Below are 18,016 nucleotides of genomic sequence, written 5' to 3'. Positions count from 1 at the left end.
GGCAATGAAGAGTCCCCCATGGCTCAGGGCTTACCTCAAGCATGCTGGGTAGGAAGAGAAAGGGCTGCATCCCAGGTGGAGGAGGTCCAAGGAAGATGTCCACAAACTCGGCACAGCCTTGTTCCACTCGCTGACAGACTGCAGGACAACAGGATTCACATCTCCTTGCTGAGCAGGTTTGCCCAGAAAAATAAAGCAAAGAAAGGCCCTGTGAACCCTGAGCAAAGGGAGCATTTTCCTGTCACCAGGTGAGTGGGCAAGAGGCAAGAGGTGGAGCCTGGCTGGGAATGAACTTTTGTCCTGGGTATTCTTCTGAGCCAGTCTGAGAGAGAGGCATACAGACAGGGAAGTATAGAGAAAGAGTATGGATATAGCAATGGATATGCGGGTGGGGCAGCATGGACACAACACTGCAAACAGAGGAGCACAGACCAGGCAGTGCAAGCTGCCAGTGCGAGGTCAGCATGGACAGGACAGAGTAGACAGGTTAGTATGGATAGGATAGTATGGGCACTGTTGGTTAAATCGGTGCTGCTGTGGCTGGCCACCACACGTGACGGCCATGCCGGCGGAGGAGCGTGCTGAAGGAAAGTCACGAGCTGAAGAATCATGAGCCATGGTTACCATTCTAGAGCTTTATTGGGAGAGAAAGGGAGAGAGAGGAGAAGAGAGGGAGGGGGAGGGAAGGAGAGAGGAAGAGAGGGGGAGAGAGACAGACAGACAGAGACAGAGAAGAGAGACAGAGAGACTGTGCAGAGGGAAGAGACCGCACGGAGGGAAGAGAGCAGAAAGAGCAGAAAGAGAAAAGGGACGCACAGAGGGCCCACCCACTTTTTAAGCTGGGACACTGTCACAGGCTGATGACGTAATTAAGGACCTAGTCCTTACAGGCACAGCACTGTGATAGTAAGGGATATAGGCAGTGTAGACAGGACAGTATGGACAGGATATTGTCCACAAGGGAGTGTGGATGGAGGAGTATGGGCCAGGCAATATGCACAGCACAACCTGGACACAGCAATGTAGACAAGGCAGCCAAGTAGACTAGGCGGCACAGATAGGTCAGGTGTGGAACAGGCAGTCTGGACAGAGAGGAGTGTAGAGTAGGTGGTTAGACACGGCACTGTGGGCAGGCTGTGTGTCCAGTATAGGCAGTATGTAACATGGACTTAGGCTTGTCTGGGGTTTACACAGAGTCAGCAGGCCCTGCCTGATGACCAGGAGGGCTAGTTCTTCAGCCAGACCAGCAGAGGCACTTGGCTCTCCAGACCCAAGCCACACAGACCTCACTTTGGCCTCTTTTCAGCACAGTGCAAGATGGGAAACTTTACCCATCAGGCCCCAACCACAGCAGGTTGGGATACAGGAACTTCACATAACCATCAGCCCCTGCCTGGGCAACAGCCCCAAGAGGCTCAGAGGATGAGCCCCTATAGACCTTTGCCCATACTGGCTCCTTCTCCTTCCTCTTTCAGGATCCCAAGATGTGTATGTGAGGTGGGGAGGGGGGGGATTGGGCATCTTCCTCTGCCTCTACTCCACTCATAGGTAGAGCTGCCATCCTGGAACTTTCTGTCTCTCTTACTGTTAGCAGCTTAGCCCAAATGGTGAGTTCCAGCACTAGGTTGGTTCAGGGCTCCTGGTCCTTCCCAAATACATGTGCATACTACAGCCCACTTCCCTGTAGGACCAAGCTCCAGGGTCCTCCCAATGGCTCTTGACCTGAGGGTCCCTTATTGTGGAAGAGACATAAGCCCCTGAGAGCCAGAGGACCAGGGAGTTCTAAGGCGGGCTCTGACTGGAGCAGCAGCCTCAGATTATGAGCTGGAGAGGCGCTGGGCCTTTCACAAAAGAGTAACAGCAAAGGCTGGAAGAGAAAGGCTGGGTAGAACAGAGGGTAGTACTTGGGTGGGGTCCTAAAAGAGGGGGTACAGTCTGGATCAGCATCTATAGGGGTGGTGAGATGTCTCAGGGCAATGTCTCTTCAGGGAAAAGGAACCTTCAGGTGGGACCCCTGCCCCATGCTCAGCTCTTGGGACTGGCTCCCTTGATGGGATTGGGATGAGTGGAGGAGTGTCTTTCATCTGTGTGCTAGACAGGGCCCTGGGGCCAGAGGCATTAATGTCCCTTCCCCAGAGTCCAAGTTTGTAGCAGCTGGGCCTCTGAAATATCTCCAAATTACAGGTGGGAGAATTATTTCTCTCAGAGGTATATTAATTTTGTCTTATGGTGCATTAATAAAAACCTTTTTTCTTATGCAAGGACATTCCTTAGCTAATGTCCTTCCCTACAGCTCTGTGCTCTGCACTGCTGATGTCCTGGGCAATGGCTGGGAACAGCAATGCTGACAACATGGTTTTCAGCTCTCTGCACACTGATGGGCCATGTGGACCATGGGCATCAGCTCTGCCACCTCCTTTAACAACAACTTTTGGCATTAAGATGCCAGCTCTGTCTTTGTATCTCAGAGGCTTGTGCCCAGTCACAGTGACTGCTGGATGGCCCCTAACTGGGGACACTGACAACTCTAGGCCTGCACCATAACATTCCTTACTTACTACGTACCAATTCCAGAAAATGAAGTAGGTAAAAGACCCAGCAAGAATTTCTGATGAGCAAATAAATCTATCTAGACCAAGGCTATGAGTGTCTGCCTCCCTCAGGCTGGGAGGTTCTGGCCACACTGTTAAAGGACTTCTCTAGAAATCACCACAGCTGACATCCATGGAGCATCTGCTTGGTGCCATTCATCTGTGGTCATATCTGGTGACCTCATGTAATAATGCTGTCACTGCTACCATGTGGTTGCTGAGAAATGGACGTCCACACAAGGTAAATGGGAGCCACAATGACAACATATGACATTCACATTACTGATGCTAACCATGCTGCTTCATGGGATGAAATACTGGGAACCTGGAAGCCTGGTTCCTCCATCCACCCAGGATTGACACTTGAGGCCATCTGTACATGTGGCAGACCTTCCCCCATCCCAAGAATGAGGCTGTCTGGTTGACATCAACCCTTGTCATTTCAAGTAAGAGAAACCTTCACTTCTCACCTTTGCCTCTTCCATCCCATGGCCTGAGAAACTGCTCACTCAGTAGGCCTTTGCTCTGCAGGGATGGTGTCCAGACAGGCCATACAAGGTCATCAGCTGCCTCTCCTATACTAACCTTGTGTGTATCTGGTCAGAGCTCTTAGTGGGGGGAGACACATGGCCAAGGAATGGGGCTAGAGGCACCCACAAGCATGTGGCTTCCCTAGAGGAAGGGGTCACTTGGAAGGCTCGCCAGCTGGAGGAGGCCCTGCTGGCTGCTCTCACTAGAAACATGAGGTGAAGTTGACTCATAGTACTACCATCCAGGAACAGATATACTTCTGTCCATGGCTTCTCCACAGCAGATGAAGATCCTGGTTTCATGAGTAAACAGTTAGTACCCTCTATGCCCCGGCTTCAGGGTAACCTCTTCTATCCCATTATCACTGGCTACTGCTCATGCCCACATCATGCCAGGTCCCACTGCTGGCACCCCTGGTATAAGCTGGCCTCTGTTATTCTGCTTATACCCCTTCTCCTTCTCCTTCTCCTTCTTCTTCTTCTTTTGTTTTGTTTTTCAAGACAGGGTTTCTCTGTGTAGTTTTGCGCCTTTCCTGGATCTCACTCAAGACCAGGCTGGCCTTGAACTCACAAAGATCCACCTGGCTCTGCCTCCCAGTGCTGGGATTAAAGGCATGTGCCACCACCGCCCGGCCCCCTCTCACTTCTCACGGAGGTAGCTAAGTGTCACGTTCATCCAGAGGAGCACCAACTCCTGACTCCTGACTGCTATACCCACTGCTGTTCCCAGGATATCCACATACTACAGCCACAGGCACTTGGCCCCCATACAATTCCCCTCCTCCCCTTACAGACGGATGTCCTTTCTCTGACAACTTATGCCTACTCCTCTCATTATGCTACTCCCAGGGGCAGGTCTAGAGCCCTGTCCTTGAGTCGAGGCCACTACTGTCTGCAGTGGGATGTCACCAATCTGCCCTTACCCGAGAATAAAATTGGTTCAGCGCATTGGTGAGACCCTGTGACGGTTGCCCTGAACTTCCAAGGGTTTTGTCTGCCTTGTGGGGCACAAGTGAAACTTCTAGGCAGGGGCCATGGAATGGATTACATTCTCTGTCTCATGTTCTCTGCTCTGCCAAGGTGACAGAGGGCAAGCCCCTCCCCTGCTCTACACTCTCAGCTCTCTGACTGAGCCCTTCTCTTCTGCACTCGGCTGCGATCCATTCTTCAGACACCCCAGAATCTCTCTCACCAGCTGCCTCTTATGCCCCAAGAGCTATTTGTTCCCTTTCCTTGTCACCCTGTTGTCCTACGCCTACTGCTATGGAGGCAACTGGAGAGGTCATGACCAGTTTTCCCCAGCTGCCATGAATCTCAATGGCTGTGGTACATCTGACCTCCTGCTCAGTTCACCCTGGGACACTATTCTCACTGTGCCTACCCTGTCTGCAAACTGGGTCCTGTTAGGCCAATCCATAAGAGAGATAAGGTTAAAGACTGCAAGAGCCTCCTAAAGGCTTAAGATCTTACTGCCTGGGAGAGATAAGCCACAGAGCTACTATCAGATAGGGGAGCAGTGCTGTCAACAGAAGTGTCTGTCTTCCAGCCACTGCCAGCCTGGGGGTCACTTCCAATGCTTGAAGGGGAGAGTCATTCTAACACTACACCATCCCCACACCATCCCCACAGGAGGGAACCACCCCTGACTGTGGTGGTGGCAGCAGCGGCAGCAGCAGCGGCGGCGGTGGCGGCGGCGGCGGCGGCGGGGTGTTCCCACCTTCACCAGTTCTAGGGCAGGGACTTTGCAGCAGGTAGTGTCCACGGTAGCTAAGTGCTCTGTGGTTATTCTTGGTGCATTTTTTTTGGAGGCTCTCCTGCCCTAGTAGCTACATTTGCTACCTCCCCCAACCAAGAGGCCCAGGAACAGAATTCTTAATCTCTGGGAACCAACCCTAAGGCCTATGTCAGTGCTGATGGCAATTATGGCTTTATCAGCAAGATAAAGGTTGCTGGGCCACCTCAGGAAAGGAGGCTCTGGAGATGGGAGGCTCTGCTAGGGATCAGAACGGACAGCCTGACCTCTTTGTGAAGGAAATATCAATTAATTATCTTTTTACAGGCAAACCAATTAGACTCCCTAATCACCTGTGTAGGACACCGAGGCAGAAGGCAGAGGAACTGCAGGGATAAATAAACTGAGAGGACTTGCCTCACCGTGAAACAGCCGCCCTGGGCCCAGGACTTGCCAGGAAGAGCACAAGCTGTAGGCTAAAATATTTTCTTTGTTTAAGTGAATTCAAAAAAAGCAAATGTTACTAGCCCTGAGGGGACAGAATGGACTAGCCTGGAGGTGACCAGATACAGTGCATTAGTCTCCAGTGTGCACTCCATTAGCCAAGGAGCAGCACAGTGCCTGGGTAAGTCAGCGGTAGAGTTTCCCATCAAAAGGATGCCCAAGGTAGGTCTCCATGCTGCCAAGGGCCGGATAGGCAGCCTGAGCTTTGAAACCTGCCCAGGTGTCCAGGTGAAGGTTTCTGTGCCACTGTCCACATGTCTGCCTGCTCTTTAGGGTGCTCTTGTTCTTCTGGCTTTGCATGCTAGGACTAAGCTGATGGAGGTCTACCCTCCAGCTAGGGGCAGCAGTCTCTGCACAGGCCTCCCCAGCACACAGCCCTCCCTCCAGCTCCCAGATCCTGTTAGCCTTCCACAGGCCAGCAGCAGAGTGAGCCAATCATGTACAGCTCTGAGACTCCCAGGCCTTGCCAAGCACTTCTCTCATACAGCTTGTACACACCCAGAGACCACCCTTTAGACAAGCAGGAGAGTAGGCACAACCATGCAGGGAGGGCTAAGTGCCCCACTGCTCTGCAGGTGCCTTGGCCTAGGGGCTGTTCTTGTTTCCAGTTTGGCTGAGGAATGGTTTGAAATGTCTCCCACAGTCTCACGTGCTGAATTGGTGGCACTATTTTGGGAGGCTGAAGAAACTTTGGGAGGAATCAGGTCACTGTGCTCATATTTGGAGGTTATACCAGGTCTCCAATCTTCTAGTCCCAGTGCTTTCTATCCACCAAGAAGTATAGAGGGAGCTAGTGAGATGGTTCAGTGGGTAAAATACTTGTTGAACAAGCTTGAACCCTGAGTTTGGTTCCCCAGTGCATGCACAAAAGCAGGGTACAAAAGCCTCTGGCTCCACCTGCCACCACACACACACACATACATATACACACTGGTTGTGAGCCTAGCCTTTAATGGCTGAGCCATCTCTCCAGCCCACCACCATTACATGTTCTTGTTGCTATGACATCTTGCTTGAGTACATGGGGTCAAGTGGCCACAGATGGAAACCCTGAAAACCATGAGCCAAAATTAACCTTTGCTCTGGGGCTGGAGAAATTGCTCAGCAGTTAAGAGCATTTGCTGTTATTCCAGAGGATCTGGATTCCCAGCATCTACATGGTAGCTTACAACTGTCTGTAACTCCAGTTCCAGGGGATCTGATACCTTTACACCAATGCACATAAAATAAAGTTAAATAAATTAAAAACAAAACAAAATGCCTTGCTCCTCTGAGTTGCTTATGTTGGGTATTCTTGCCCCACAAGTAACTAATACAGACCATCTGCTTTATCATGAGGGTGGAAAGTTACTGGTCTGAGAACCAATGGGCTATGTGTGCATGCCAGATGACCCCTCCTGGGCTATATACCACTTGACCTAGGGACCCAGAATCAGCTGTGTAAATGGCTATTTACTGGGTAGGAAAACTGTACAGGGTATCTAGCTTCAGCTTTGCCCTAATTCCCTCCCCTGCAGGCCAGTTTTTGGTGTTTCTTTTTTTGTTTGTTTTGAGATTTTACTTATTTTTATTGTATGTGTTATGCATGTATGTCTGTATACCACATGTATGATTGGCGTTAGAGGCAGGCAGGACTAGAGGATACACAGTTGTGAGCTGCCCTGTGGGTGTTAGGTATTGAACCTGAGACCTCTGGAAAAGCAGACAGAGCGCAAACTGTTGAGCAATCTCTTCAGACACTCTACCTTGCCTGACGGAACTCTCTCTTAGACTAGGCTGGCCCCAAACTTAGAGATCTGCCTGACTGCCTCCTGAGTAATGGGAGTAAAGTTGTGTGCCACCATCGCCCTAAACTTTTGATAAAAGAATAAATCAGAACTGTCTGGAGCAGGGCAGTGGTGGTGTACACCTTTAATCCCAGCACCCAGGAGGCAGAGGCTGGCCTCTGTGAGTTCGAGGCCAGCCTGGTCTACAGAGAAAGTTCCAGGATAGTCAGAGCTACACAGAGAAACCCTTGAAAAACCAAACCAAACCAAAACAAAACAAAAAAAATTAAGACTGGCCATGGTGGTCCATGCCTGTAACCCCAGAACTCAGGAGGTGCAGGTAGGAGGATCAGAAGTTCAAGGTCATCCCTGACTACATAATATATGAAGCCAGCCCAGGTTACACAAGGCCCTGATCAAAACTAAAACTAAAAAAAAAAAAAAAAAAAAAAAATCTCATTTCCAAATGTTGATCTCTAGAACCCTGGAGAGGGTGTAGTATAGCCTGATGAAAATGGTGACTGTGGCTTCTGTTTTCTGAGCCAGGCTCTGTCAAGGGCAATGGTGGCTCTGGGACCCCAGGAAGATGCAACAGCATGGCTGCTGAGTACAGCCATGAGAGCTACCAGGTACCATGACAGTGCAAAGCCCGTCCTCTCCCAGCCCCACACTCACTGCCAGTGTTGTCTACCCTGCTTTCCTGTAGCATGGAAAATGGATCTCATCCAAACACTCTTGAGCATTTTATGAGAGCTTGCCTTGGGGTCCAGAGTGAACACCAGAGAGCCATTTCTGTTTAGGTTCTACTTGGTGGTTTTTTAAAAAACGTTTAAGGCAGGGTCTCATTATATATAGTCCAGGCTGGTCTAGAACTATGTAACTCCAGCCAGCCTTGAACTCATGATAATCCTATTTCAGCCTTCCAAGTGCTAAGGTAATAGGCATGAACCATGGCCTGCCCCACGTGATTTCTTTTCTGAAGAGCCCACGCTCTGTGCCACACCTAAGCTGGTTGGAAACTCCTTTGTGAAACTCTGCAGCCTCAGGCACGCGGCTGCTCCATGCCTGCCTTCTGGAGCTCTGTGTCAGAACTGCTTTGGAACAGGGAAGCCAGCGTGCTGCTGCTGGCAAGCTTCCAAGACTGGGCTAATTTGAGGTTCTTTCTGAGTCTGTTTCTGACACCCCCACCCACTCCTCGCCTTCAGGAGGCTCTCCCCAGCCAAGCTGTTTGTATACAGGAAACAGCAAGGCTGGGCCACTGAGACAGCCCTAGGCCCTGTAGGGATGCTGGAAGGACCCCAGGCCAGGTGAAGCTAGTATGAGGTCCCCAGGTCCCTGTTTATGTGGGGTTCCTGATGGCTTTTCATCCTCTGCAGGCACCTCTGCTCAGAAACAGCAGCTGTCCAGGGCAAGCATAGTAAGAGCTGAAAAGCAAGAAGCAGAGCCATCCCAGAGACAAGTCTGGGTGTCCACAAAGCCTGTAGCCCTTCTGAAACCCTGCCTGACTCTAAATGGTTGTAGCCTGGACTGTGAGACCCTTATGTCCCTGGGCAGGATGGATACACATAGTCCTCAAGATCAGGGTACCTCAAGTGAGCAGAAACCAACTAGAGGGTCCTAGGTCAAGGCCACAGGTGAACAGAGCTGATCGCAGATGATCATGAATGGTTGGGGTTCCTACTCTGGCTAAGCTCATGCCAGCAGTCACAGAGTAAGTAGAAAAGTTGGTGAAAGGGGTCCTGGGTGGGGGTAGCAGGTGAGGTAAGAAATGCCAGAGATAATTCTTGTTGATTTGACTTCTCTTTCTCAGTTCTATCATCACTGTCCCTGAAGCTGGGTGTGGTGGAGCCCACCTTTGATCTCAGTACTTGGGAGACAGGGACAGGAGGATCTCTGTGAGTTCAAGGCCAGCCAGGATTTCATAGACTCTGTTTTTATTTATTTGGCTTTTTGAGACAGAGTTTCTCTGTGTAGCCCTCCCTGGCTGTCTTAGAATTCACTCTGTAGACCAGGCTGGCCTTGAACTCACAAAGATCTACCTGCCTCTGTCTCCTGAGTGCTGGGATTAAATATGTGCGCCACTGCCACTGCCACTGCCACAAACAAACAACAACAAAGCTGCCCTGCAAGCTGGTCAGGATGCGGGTGACCTTGCTGCTTGTCTGGTGGAAGGTCTTCAGAATGGCCCAAAGACACAGGAGAGGGTGATCTTAGCATTAAGGGTCACCCCTGAAAGCAGGGATGACATACTGGCAGACCCTGGTCTGGAGATTTGCCTGTCCCTGCTGCCTCTACCAAGGTTCTCCATGGAGTGGGCCATGCCTCCTCTCTCCCTGCCTCTGAATGGTTTCAGCATTGGCACTGTCAGCAGAGAATGACAGCAGAGTAGGCAGAGCCACCCAAGCAGTGGTAGTACATGTAACTATCTACCATTTAAGATGCAATGCATCTAACGCAGCTGTGACCTCCTGAAAAGACCATTGTCCCACAGACATACCTTGACTTGCTGTCCCAGGAGTCCTGCACTACTGTAGAGCTGGTGACCACCTCCTTCCTAGCAGTGGTAGTGAGGCCTCCTGGTTCTCAGAGCTGCGGGGAGTACGAGGCTCCTTTAAGGCTCCTAGGGCAACCTATCTATGTCCCACTGTGAACTCTAGCTGTGGAGGCCAGCAGGGTTCCTGGTACTTGAGAGGATGGGCACAAAGGGGCTGCAAGGGCTGTAGGCTCCATCCTAACATCAGGGTGCTGCTCAAACCTGTCCAGCAACCACATACTCTCTTAGGAAATGGCAGGTAGGAGGGCAGGAATGTCTTTTCTTTCTTTACTCATAAAAGCTATTGGGGAGCTAGGGGTGTGGCTCAGTGGTATCTGTGTGCTGGTATTTGCAAGGCCCTGGCTTCCACCCCTAGTACTGCAAAAGTCCATCAAAAGAAAATGATTCAGATCTACAGACACTGCAGACATCACAGACTGCAGGGTTTGCAATTTATCCCAGACCCAAATTCAAAGATCACCATGGCAGGCACACAAGGGCAGAAACCTGGCCTCTTCCTGGCTGCCATGACCCCAGGACCAGTGAAAGTTCCAGACCAGGCCTTCTGGGAAAGTCTCTCTGTTTGTGATTGTCTGTCACAGGTCCTACAACAATTAGAAGTAGGCTGTAAGTTTTGGAGCAGAAGTGGCCTCAGGTCTGCTCCCAAACCTAGGTGGAATGGGAGTGAAGTTACCTACAGGGTCCACTCTGGGGTTTAGTTGCAGTGGCAGCTTTCAGTCCCCACTGAGCACTATCTCTTCCCCTTGAACTCTGGTGGATTTTATGGGGCTTCAAGGTCACCTGAAATGTCACATGCCATTAGACTCTTCAGTGGGCTCTGATTCAGGGTCACTATCCTTTTTTTTTTTTTTTTTTTTTTTTTTTTTTTTTTTTTTTTCTATTTTTTAAGACAGGGTTTCTCTGTGTAGTTTTGGTGCCTGTCCTGGATCTAGCTCTGTAGCCCAGGCTGGCCTCGAACTCACAGAGATCCACCTGGTTCTGCCTCCTGAGTGCTGGGATTAAAGGTGTGCACCATCACTGCCTGGCTAAGGGTCATTATTCTTTGTTTAAATGCCCCAGATTGTCTTAGGTTGGCCTGCAGTGCCCTTCCCCATTGTGATTGGAGCTCCTGCCTCTGGCAGGCAGACACTCTTAGCAGTTCCTTCCCACCAGCCCTGCAGGTCCTCATCTCTACACTCTGGTTCTCAAGAAGGCAGGGTGTGGAGATCCAACACTAGGTGCTATGCCTGCTCTATGTTGCTGGGGGGCCTGCTCACATACCCAGCTGTTTGTACATAGGAATACAGGCACACATCTGTCTACTTTTATATTTGCCTATAATGCCACACTCAAACACCCTTTGACTTCTGAGGATCTCATTTTCTGTACCTGACCTTCTTCCTCTGGCCCCTCAAAGCAGGGACTCATTGGATCTACCCCACTATCTTGACTGTCACCATCATGGTCCTTACAGAGCCTCCCCCAATCTCTCAGGCCCAAACCACTCCTTGCAGTGAACCTTCTTTATGCCACTTAGGGCCCCTCTTTCAAGCCCTTAGTATCCCTCATGGGCCCCAGATATGTCCTCATTGTTAAGACTTATTAACTTTAGGATTGCTTTTTTTTAAAAAAAAAAAAATTTTCAGATCAGGAAGGGACGGGAAAAAAAAGCAAGAGAGAACCTCAGGGGCTGGTGGGATGTTCAGTGGGTAGAGATACTTGTTGCCAAGCTTGACCCAAGTTTGATCTCCAGGAACCACAGAGTGAAAGGAGAGGGCTGAGCTCAGGAGAGTCGGCATCTGATTTCCACATATATGTCATGGCAAAAATATATCCTCCTCCCATAAACAAAGACAAAATAGAGTTAAACTTTTTTTTCTTTTTTCTTTTTTTTTTGAGCTGAGGATCAAACCCAGGAGCTTGTGCTTGTTAGGCAGCGCTCTATACCACTGAGCTAAAGCCCCAACCCCTAAACTTTTTTTTATATGTGAAAAGAGAATCTTTGAAAATTAAGAAGCCCTAGAGGAAGGGAGTCAGTGAGAGATTCAACTTTACTCAGAAGACAAAAGAGCAGTTATGCTGAATGCAGAGCTGAACCCTGGGGAAGGGAGGGGGGTCCTCTTCCTCTTCCTCCACCCCTCCTACATGTCAACGTGGGGATCCCACCCACCTCACAAATCCTCAGTGTGTCTTCTCTGCACAGATACCTAACATCTGAGCGAACTTCCACTCTCATTACTGTTTTGGCATGGGAAGCAATACATCGTTTTATGCTAAATTTTTCTGGGACATTCCCTCTATATTATAATTCCTTAAAGAGGAATTTATAGAACAAACCACTTTAGAAATACAGTTCTCTCAGGCTATCCTGCCGTAATTAACCATAGACAATTAATATTAAAATGCAGTGTCACCCTGTGAGGCAATGAAATTTCCAGAAATTCTCTGCTACACATTCCAACACTTTATTGGCAAGATTGAATTAGCAGCAAAGGGCACCTTGGTTTTTAAAACTGTCATACAATAACGGTTGATTCTTCATAGATCAAATGTGATGAGTGCTCAAAACCATTTGTCCAACACATGAAAAAGAGAAATCGTTCAGACCAATTGAAAACATTCACTAGGAGGGTTTTGCGTATTACAAAAAACAAAAAACAAAAAAAAAAACAAAAAAAGAAAGAAAAGAAAAGGAAAAAAAAAGAAAGAAAAAAATCTGACCTTCTCCCATGGCACTGGCTCCTCTAGGTTCCCAAAGCTAATTTGCAAGGGATTGTCTGAGCCATGGGCCCAGAGCCCACCTCATCCCTCCTGCAATCACCAGCCAGCGCCCACAGCGTCTACCCGCAATCATCTGCACCTGCCACATGAGTCAATGGGCCCAAATTGCGGGGCGCGGCAGACGCCCCACCAAGAACAAGGAACACAAAGGGCTCTGCGCTTCAAGCTGTGGGTGGGAATTACAAAAGGTTAAGAGACTAAATAAAAAGCCCTTTGAATATAAAATCAATGTGCTTTGTTGCTAAAATCTGGGTGCTGTAATTTATCCAGAATAGGACTTGCAATATCTGGCAATAGTCCACGCCTAGGAATTGTCGGTTTTGCTCATCGAAATGCAAATAGTCTACTGGAAACTTAAAAACAATTAAAACAACTGAAATATTTCATATCAACAGACTAAATGAAATACCACACTTTGCAATTACCTATTACTGACATTAGGCTTTCAGAAGCAGAGTATATTTTCTCTTTTCATTTTACTTATTTGTGTAAGTGGAAATACAAGTTTTTGTAGGGCTTGTTTTTTTAATTGTCTGGAATCTCAGACAAGGAGGCCTGAAACCCTAAGTCCCAGTTGGAGGCATGGTGGGCCAAGGCCAGAGATGCCTGGGAGGAGGGGCAGTATCCAGAGTTGCCTCAATGACCTGGTGGCTGGTACATGTTTAGCAAACCTCAAGAAGTCTACCTACAAGTAAGGGAGCTGGACTGACTGTCTGCTCTGTGGGCAGCAGGCTCTCAGGGACATCAGTGGCCTCCACCCAGCAGACAATGCCTCCTGAAGCCTCTACTGCCAACAGTGTTGAGCTCTTCTCATTGGCCACTGTGTCACATTCAAGTCCAGTATCTTCCAGTCCAGAGGAATTGAGGGTAGTCTGGGGATGCTGTGAACCTGCGGAGGGACCTTGGCTGCTGACCTGGGGCTTCAGGAACACCCTGAAACCCTGACGACTGCTTTAAAGTGTGTGCTACCCCTGTGCTGCTCTGATTCATCTGACTCAGGTGCTCTCTACTTCACTCGCATCCCCTTCCCATCTCCTCCTCAGGGCAGCTCCAAATGGAAACCCCTCAGTACTCAAAGGGGTGAAACAGGAGTCGGGTGACCATGTTGTCCTCCAGTGAGGCTGGGACCATCATGGCACTTTGCACACTCCGCACACTTCCTGCTCTGGCAGAAGCAGCAGCCTGCTCACTCTATTACAGCTGGTAAGCCCACCATCATAGCCCCATGGTTCTAGGGCAATAAAGGCTGGGTTGAAGAGCTTTGGGGGTCATGGTACAACAGTCTTTGTCACAAAGCAGAGTGGAGGCACAGTCTACGCCTAAAGCAGTGCTGGGGTCCCTCTCTGATATCCATTTGTGTATGCAGCATTGATGGTATACCTTGATGAAATTTCTACTTGGCAAAGATGCCCACTGTCCAGTTTCCCCTTCTTCTCTGATAATGGAGCCTAATCTTTGTTTGCTCATTATACTTATCTCCATGTGACCTGATACATAGCTGTGTAACCAAGTTCTGCTCCTCATATTTTCTTCCTTCCTAGCATGATATCTAAAGCTTGTGCAGCTTTCTAGGATCATGACAGTAAATTAAAATCCAAGAGAAGCGTAAAAAGAGACAGAAATGGGAATCCCATGGCTGGAGATGAACCTGCCCCTGTCCCTGGGCTACTGTACAGGGAGAAGCAAACATCAATGGAGTTGAAGTTATTATTGTGCCATTTGCTAAAAGCAGCGATATCTCATCCTAAGCACCCATCCTTCTCACAATGAAGCCACATTTTCCAGGAGCACAGGTCAGTCCCATATATCTGGACCAGCTTGAAGCGGGGGGTGGGGGGATGGGGAGGTGGGCGGTGGGGGACAACACGGCACACAAGTGGGATGAGAATCATCCTTGGCTCTGGCTATGCTTGGTGTCTAGTATGTAAGAGACATCTGCACACGACTTCTGGTGGTATCCTACATGCTCCTACACAAGCACCACCCTAAGGAGCCTCAGTAGGAACAAGCCCATGCAGCTTTTGGTCTCCTTCATCTCAGGCCTTCTTCTGAGTTAATAGCTATTGATGTGAGCTCTTGGGCTCTTGTCTCTGCCTTTCTCTTTACTGTCTTGTCTAGAGGGTAAGATGAGTGGACAGTTTCTGAGATGACCAAATATATAATCAGGACATCTTTGATCCATGGTGCCTGGCTCCTTCCAGACCAGCATGGGCGGAAGTTCTAAGCTGGCCCTCAATCCTTCACATAGCATTCAGAGCTACAGGACCTGAGAAAGCCTCACAGCCTTGGCAAGGATTGGCCAAGAAGGGATGGATGTTGGAACACAGTGTGACAGCAGAGCACCATGCCATGGACAAGAACAAGATGATCAGGGTTTCTGTCTGTCTGAAGTCCACTCTAAGGACATGGTCCCTGGTCCACTGTCTCCTTACACAATGAGACTGTTCTGGATTTTTACCTATTACTGCTTTCTTTGAAGAAACCAGTACCCCACTCTGGCTGGAGTCTCTAGGCAGAGTTTGACATTTCTTCTATATAGGACTTGCCTTTTAGTTCCTTGTCACAGGTTGAGGAATGCCTCCCCAGATGCCTCCTTCCTGCCCACCCAGAGAGGGGCTCTGGGAGCAGTTCCAGATGTGGGAGAAGCCCTAGCCAGGTCCTTGACACAGGCTTTGTCCTAAGCTGTAACACTCAGGCTTCCTAGCTACAGGGATTCATCACTCTTTGGTTGAGGGTCTTTTTTATCAGACCTTGCTCTTGCCAAGGACAGAGTTACACTTCTGTAGTGACTTAAGGGTTCTGCAGAATGCCTAGGGAGGAAAGGCGCATGGTGAAGGGCCCTTCCACACTGCAAAGGCCTAAAGGCCCCAACAGGAAACTGGAGGTGCTGGGTGGGCCCCGCAAGTACTGCTGGGATCACTGGGGCAGAGGAGTCAGGTGTCTTTGTCACTGGGTATAAGGCAGACCAACAGGAGAGAATAACTGGAAAGAAAAGTCAGCTTGGGGTGCTACATTGATAAAAGGAAAACTAGTTTAACTGGACCATAGTCTGGAAATTAGTAGCATAATAAATCTGTCCTAAATGGGATCCCAGAAAACAAGGGCAAGACTGAAGAAATGAGAGAGAAGGGCATGTTCTACTTTGTCCACCAAGGTTGGTAAAGGAATCGCCTCTCCTGGGCTCCTCTCCTCTTGGCTTGGGTCTCTACTTTTCCCTGCCAGGGATCTGGGTTTCTCATGCACGGAAAGGCAGCAGAAGAGTTACTTCAGTTGGAAGCAGTTCTAAGGAGCATGTTCCAGTGCTTGGTCCTGGAGCCTTGGGGGCTGAAGGACCCCAGAGAAGGATGGGAATTCATGTGTCTCTTGCTCAGTGAACAGCTCAGTTCCCAGTGGGGTCCAAGAGCCAGAAACTGCCTACCCAGGGGCCACTCCTGGGCCCTTCAGCCCACCTGCTGAGACAGATGGGTAGACAGAGCAAAGATTTACCCATTCCATGAGACTCTTGGGCAAGTAAGTTTTTTTTTTTTTTTTTTTTTTTTTTTTTTTAAGATTTATTTATTTATTATGTATACAGAAGAGGGTGCCAGATCTCATTACAGATGGTTGTGAGCCACCATGTGGGTGCTGGGAATTGAACTCAGGACCTCTGCAAGAGCAGTCGGTGCTCTTAACCTCTGAGTCATCTTTCCAGCCCTGGGGAAGTAAGTTTTAAGAAAGGTAGATTTAGAGCTGAAGAGATGGCTCAGCAGTAAGAGCAATGGCTGTTCTTCCAGAGGATCTGAGTTCAATTCCCACATGACAGCTCAAAACTGTCTGTAACTCCAGTTCCAGGGGATCTGACACTTTCATACCAGTGCACATAAAATTAAAAAAAAAGAGAGAGAAAGGAGAAGAAAAGTAGAAATAGGCAGAAAGCCGTTTCTCTGACCCTTGGTCTGCCACCTTGGTTCAGTCTGGATTTAAATGGGTCCACCCTCATCTAGCCCTCCTGCACACAGAGTGGGTGGGGTTGAGGTGGTTATGCATGTGGCTTGCCAGCTCTAGGAGGTGGAGGTTGCTGATCTCATTTTATAGAATAATCTCAGTCCAGTTAGAAACAACGGAAATGGCAGACCGGCTCTCACACATGGGGCCGGGGGTCCTGGCCAGCCCTTGAGGAGCTCCCAATAGGGAATAATGACCAGGGATGTAGCTCAGTGGTAGAATATTTGCCTAGCTAAGTATCTGACTTCAAGTGTCAGATTAAAGCTTTGTGGCTCTTCTGAAAGAAGAGCCATGCTCCCTGTGGTGTCCTATGTGCCTGGGACCCCAAAGTGACACAGCTCTCACAGGTCCCAGAAGGAACCTGGGCCTGGATCCTATGTTAACTACTGGGTATACTGGGGTATTGGTTAAAATATTAAGGCTACACTGGGGACCTCTGGGAGCCCTGTACCCCCTTGGTGATCTCTTCTCAGGTTGTCCTGTGATAGATAATATCACCACAAGGACCAGACTCAGAGCCACACTGTGGAGCTGCCTGTAGGAGACAGGGCGGGGACTTTGCAGCAGCACAGAGCAAGCTCTGAAATCTGGGGCCTGGTTTTCATTGAGACTGCAGTACTTGGCTCTGAAAGTCTCTCAGAGTGGAAGGCGTGGCGCTCAGTGAGTATTTTTATGCAGAAATATGAGAACTATTCTGCCGATGCAGCATGAAATTGTTCCTGTAACTAAGGTAGAGTCAGACAAAGCAGGAGATGGACCAGGCTGGCTCCTGGGGTCCTGGCCCCCAGGCCAGAACAGCATGGCTTCTGTTCATGGGTATACAGGGTCTGGTTGTCCTCTGGAGACTACAGCTTGCCCATAAGGGAAGAATATGAGTCCCCACCCCAGCCTCTGTGTTTACATTGGAGAACCTTCTGCCTTTGCTATTTGTCTCAAGATGGCTGTTTGGACAGTCATCTTCTTGTCAGAAATGTTACTGCCCTGGCAATGACAGGCATATCATACTCGGGGAGCCTCTGGCCACCTACTGGAAGGATTTCTGGGGAGTTGGGGCCAGTACTCCAAAGACCCCCCAGTCCTTTTTGTCCCTCTTCATCATGTGAATAGGGAGAACAAGTCATGGGGTAACTGCCAGGAGGGCCCTGGCGGGTCATGAGGCCACACAGGGCCTCAGAAGGTGCAGGCTGAACCTTAGGAAGCTCAGGAGATCTTAGGTACCACCACCAGGTTGGGCAGCCTGTGAAGAGCATGAACTGGAGTCAGGGGAGGCAAGAGGATGAGCGAAACATGTTGGAGGCCACAGGCTGCACAGCCAGGGTGGGCAGAAGGGACGGGGTCAGGGTACAGGGAGCTCCAGGCTATGGAGAAGCTGGACCATCTCAAGAAAAGAGGAGCCAGGGAGGGAGGTTTCGTCCCTTCCTAATGCCAGCTTGAAGGTTTATGGGCTGAAAGGCTGAGACAGACAAAAGGCAAGAAAAGATTAGGGGGTAGGAGGGCTCTGTGAGGGACTTGTGTCAGGGGTGGGGAGTATGCCTAACAGGAAACTTCAGGGTATTCACTGACTGGTGATTTAGCCACCTGGTGATCTCATCTAT

General features: G+C 49.5%; 1 protein-coding gene across 10 annotated transcripts in view; it reads right to left on the bottom strand.

Moving 5' to 3' along the window:
* The window catches only part of Morn1 (MORN repeat containing 1), a 62,087-nt gene that overhangs the window by 17,633 nt on the left and 26,438 nt on the right, over positions 1–18,016 (bottom strand). For all 10 annotated transcript variants that reach the window (XM_036178022.1, XM_036178026.1, XM_036178028.1 and 7 more), the window contains one exon: positions 35–168. In XM_036178022.1, the coding sequence (XP_036033915.1) occupies positions 35–168 (134 nt within the window). The remainder of the gene's footprint in view (positions 1–34; positions 169–18,016) is intronic.

This window comes from Onychomys torridus, chromosome 2 (assembly GCF_903995425.1).
Source record: "Onychomys torridus chromosome 2, mOncTor1.1, whole genome shotgun sequence".
In the NCBI taxonomy this organism is placed as follows: Eukaryota; Metazoa; Chordata; class Mammalia; order Rodentia; family Cricetidae; genus Onychomys; species Onychomys torridus.
Note: the sequence above shows the minus strand (reverse complement) of the source record. Positions and strands in the feature narration are given on the sequence as shown.